Source organism: Salmo salar, chromosome 04, assembly GCF_965601325.2.
Source record: "Salmo salar chromosome 04, fSalSal1, whole genome shotgun sequence".
NCBI classification, from domain to species: domain Eukaryota; kingdom Metazoa; phylum Chordata; class Actinopteri; order Salmoniformes; family Salmonidae; genus Salmo; species Salmo salar.
In genome coordinates this window covers 27,905,729-27,910,273 of record NC_138294.1, presented here as the reverse complement: position 1 = coordinate 27,910,273, position 4,545 = coordinate 27,905,729, and the positions used below count along the sequence as shown (strand labels likewise).

The 4,545-nt window shown below is 44.6% G+C and overlaps 1 protein-coding gene across 1 annotated transcript; it reads left to right on the top strand.

The window, feature by feature from the left end:
* Positions 1-397: 397 nt before the first annotated feature.
* ccdc110 (coiled-coil domain containing 110) lies at positions 398-4,200 on the top strand. The gene is made up of 3 exons (XM_014195385.3): positions 398-576; positions 1,249-2,731; positions 2,845-4,200. Exons 2-3 carry the CDS (start codon positions 1,279-1,281, stop codon positions 2,934-2,936), a joined length of 1,545 nt encoding a protein of 514 aa, XP_014050860.1. The 5' UTR covers positions 398-576; positions 1,249-1,278; the 3' UTR covers positions 2,937-4,200.
* The last annotated feature ends 345 nt before the right edge of the window (positions 4,201-4,545 follow it).

Here is a 4,545-nt window from a genome sequence, read left to right as displayed (position 1 = left end):
TGACATCACAGGTAAGTTGATCCCGTTGGCTATAACTGTAAAAGGAAAAATGGTACCTTGGCAAGAGTCTGTATTACAACATGGCATAAGGGTGAGAAGTGTTGGCACAAGATACAACCCAGTTGTCCATGAAACGTTGTAAACAGGCCTAAATTAGGCCTACTATAGAACAATATCTAATTTGAAGCATACAGATATTTCTTAAAATGAGACTAAGCATATTTATAGATTAGACATGACTTGTTAAAATGGCAAAAGGTTCAGTCTCAAAAGGCTCGCAAACCAAAACAAATTGAGAAGTGTGTAAAAATGGTGTGTGAAAGAACGGTTGATGCTAAACTTCGTGCTCCCTAATAAATCATTGCGTGATGTTACCATGGTGATCGGAATTCTGATTTCCCTCAAATTCTACCCAAACTCTGATTGGAACCAGAGTGCCGGTTACCATGGTATAATTACGCTCTGATTTATTAGGGAGCACGAAGTTTAGCAAGTCTTGAAACAAAAGAGCTACGAATATTAATAAGCAGTTTGAACGTGTCATGTAGCTACAAGCAAACAGAGTTTCTGTAGAGGGTAAGTTATTATTTATTTACCTTTTGACTATGTTTTACTATAACGTTCGCTAATTACCTAGCAAACAACGCCTGGCTTTGACTAGCTACAGTAGCTAGCTAAGTTAGCTAACTTTAGCTACGTCAGCAAGTTACAGTCGCCTTGTAGCTGGCTTTTTAACCCAGTAATGTTGATAGCCTTGAGACTTAACATGAGAAGTCTATCTGGAACATTAGCTAAACTATCCTAAATTAAATGGCATTTAATCCCTGCTCATTAATGTTTTAGGTTACTGTCAATGAGTGTAATATTAGGCCCATTCCTGTTCAGGGACCAAACGTGCTGTCATCTAGCTATCACCCCAGAGAGCATCAACTGCTTGAGAAGGCCCCTGCACACCTGAGGCCCCTCTGTCTCCAAGAGAAGGCAACAAGCTTGAATGTTCATAATGAGGACATATCATGTTCTGCGTTTAAGCTAGGCATTTTTATATAATGACATTGTTTGATGATAGTTACAAAGAATATGGCCTAGGCTTTCATTAGGAAATAAGTCAAGTGTTCCATATGCTAAGCCTACTTGTTGGAGAGCAGGCTAATTAAGAATGGCTGCTGAATATGTATTTACAAATATGTGTTAAACCCACGATAATATTTTATTATTGACCTCACTCATTCCTTGCACTCACTTCAGGTTGAGTGGAGCACACTGGTTTCACAGCACATGGAGATGACACAGCCTCTTCATAATTGTAACAGCAAATCAGGGATATCTTCAGAAAAGTTTAACAATGTTTCATTGATGAAGGAAACAAATGAATCAGAGACTCGTAGAGCATCCTACAGGCATTCACCGACGGCGTTCGACTCTGCCTGCTCCCCAAGACGCAGTGGCTCAGGAGACCGAGCTCTCGTGACAAACTATACATCTGAGATGATAGTCGATTTGGAGAATACGGTGGACAGACTGAAAAATGCTCTGGTGTCACTGGAGGAGGACAACCTGAGCCTCAACAAGAAGATAAGAGAAAACAAGGCGGAAGACCGCCCATCTTTGACCAATCACAATGTCTTAGGCTCAACAAGTGGCAACAATTCACAGGAAATGGCTGGTGATCACAGACCCACCTCCAAACTCAATACCCACCCTGTCACTTTCGACCTTGTCAAAACATACCCAGAAAGTCAGAGGCATGATACACCATCCAAGATAGAGGAGACTAGGATGAGAGGGATGCTCAAAATGGAGAGCCTATCCTTGGAGGACAGGTGCGTTTACTTGGAGAAGGAGAAACAGGACTTGCGTAGGAAGCTGCGGAAGACGGAGGACTACTGCAAGGAGTGCGTCCGCGAGCTCAAGAGGATCCTCCCAAAGTACGAGGATCTCAAAGCCTTGAATAAAACCCTGGATAAGTGCAACAAGCAGCAGGCCGCAGAGAACCGCAGACTCGTCAACACTCTTGAGGCCGAGAGCCAGACAGGGGAGAGATCCAGGGATCCCAGCCTGGCTCGGGAGCCCAAAGAAGGGGATGGTGACAACAGGGTGTGCGTTCAAATAGAGAGGGCCAACGATCGCTTCACCCAGCTCACCCAAGAGAAGGGGCAGCTGGAGGACCGAATGGCCTCCGGCCTCACGAACGAGCTGGATATGAGCTGGGCCGAACTACATCGGCTGGGGGCCAGGGGGAGAAGCTCCCTTGAGGGGAGCACGACTAGGGACGTCAGCTCTCTGGCTTCGTCGGGCAACAAACACCCGGCCGAACGCATCCTGGACAGTGTGGGGAAAGAGCGCAAGGCCATGTCGAGCTCTGTGGACCATCTCAAAGAGGAGAACAAGACACTACGAGAGAACCTCAAGCAGAGCGTCAAGAGGGTTGAGGAGGCAGAGGTCGTAGCCAAGCAGCTGAGGGAATTGCAGGCCATATTGGAAAGCTGCCTGCTCACGGTGCAGCAGGAGAAAGACCTGCTACAGCTGGAGGTGCGGCAGCTCCACCAGGAGTACATTGATCTCAGCAGTAGCATCTCGCTGCAGCTGAGAGAGAGGAGCCCCGTCGCCACTACCGGGATATTAGCAGGGTCACATGAGGTGATTGATGGTGGAGCCAGGCAGCAAGAGAGTCCAAGGCAGCCTCTGAACAGCAGCCCTATTACCAGAGAAATGCTGGATGGCCCTGTAGGTAAGGTTAAAAGCTAACAGAAGATGAACATTTTAAAAGTAGAGACATCACCACTAGTCGTCCTGGAGCTCATCATTTGAATGACTTTCTTTCCTTTTCTTTGGACTGTGTAGGCGGAGAGGCAATTGACCATATAAGGAAGCGTTTCGAGGAGGAGGAGGAGCAGAGAGCCCAGAGGTACAAAAACATCCATCAATCAGAATGAGTGAGGCTGTAGCTGGATCAGTGGGCTAGGCAGACTGGATGTTTACCTCTACCTCCCGTACCACATCCTGTGTGACAGAAGAGTCAGGAGGGGTCAACCATACTGTAGCTTACCGTAGAGCTCTCTGCACCACTTTACCAACAATATGCCCTTCACAAAGTCATGTACCATATGCACTGTATAGATTTGAATTCCCTGATTATATTATGCTATTCAAAATATTTTGTCAGTGTTATAATTTCTGATGTTTAATACTTGAGAATTCGAGCTACTGTAGATAAATGGCATATCAAGGCTATTTGAGGCTAGGGTCGGGACGATGTATTATCAGTATTATCATACTTGTTAGTAATGTGGCAAGGAAACAAAACATGAAGCGGATTTCACTTGTTTAGGAAAACAGCCCTGATGTTGGAAACAAACATTATGTTGTCATCCAGAGTCACATGTATTTATTTTCCAAGCTATAGCACATAAAATGTTATATACAACAGGTTTTTAAAGGACCAAAGAATTTGGTCTGCTTCATGTTTTCATTTCTGTCATGGGGAAAAATATTGTGATAGTGGTCTAAGGCACTGCATCTCAGTGCAAGAGGCATCACTACAGTCCCTGGTTCGAATCCGTGCTGAATCCTGTAGGGCGGCGCACAATTGGCCCAGCGTCGTCTGGGTTTGGCCGTGGTAGAACTTCATTGTAAATAAGAATTTGTTCTTAACTGACTTGCCTAGTTAAATAAAATAAATAAATCATCTCGGCCCTATTTGTTGCTGTTGTGCAGCACGTGCCCCATGTAGTTTCATTTGGAGAAGGTCAGGATATTTTTGGACAGTAGGGGGAGCTGTTGTATTATTCATGAGCCACCTCTCTATTAGGATCTATTAGACCTCAACAGCCAAAAGGTTTAACCATAAGGGCTCATCACAGTTTATGTTGGTAGTATGTAGTCTGCTGTATGCATCATTCATACTAACATGTCTAATAAACATCCACTTAGCATTACAATCCAATTGGCGAGGTTTTATATTTGATTCCCTTGTTTATAGGGCCTAGTATTATAGTGTTTGCTATTTTGCACCCAAAGACCCAATAAGTCAGATGGAAACCCACCATTTGAGTTAACACATTATTTGGATAGTCTGTAGAGCATCTACAGATGGACTATCAGTAACATTTCAACTAACGATCTACTAACCCTAACCGTAACCCTTACCCTAACCGTAACAACCCTTACCGTAGCCCTAGCAAGCAGTTGCTTATCAACAGATTGTATAGTATAACGATCTGCAGAGATTCTACAGATGGACTATCTGCACTATCCTAATAAGGTGTGACCCCTTTTGACTCCTTATGGTTGCACAGATGGCAGATGAGCACATTGGGATTCTGTATACCCCGCTAGCCATGCCATGCTAATCAGTGGATGGCTTTTGTGGGACTATGCTACTCATGACTCACAGCTCAGCGTGTCTTGAGGCTTTCATTCTTGTCCGTTACCCATCTGTCTGGCAGCGAGACCGTTGTGTTGCATTGTTGTCATCAGGCCACTTATTCTTAGCTACTCCTGCCAACTTTAGTCTTTTTAGTCATTTCAGGGAGTAAGAGGCCT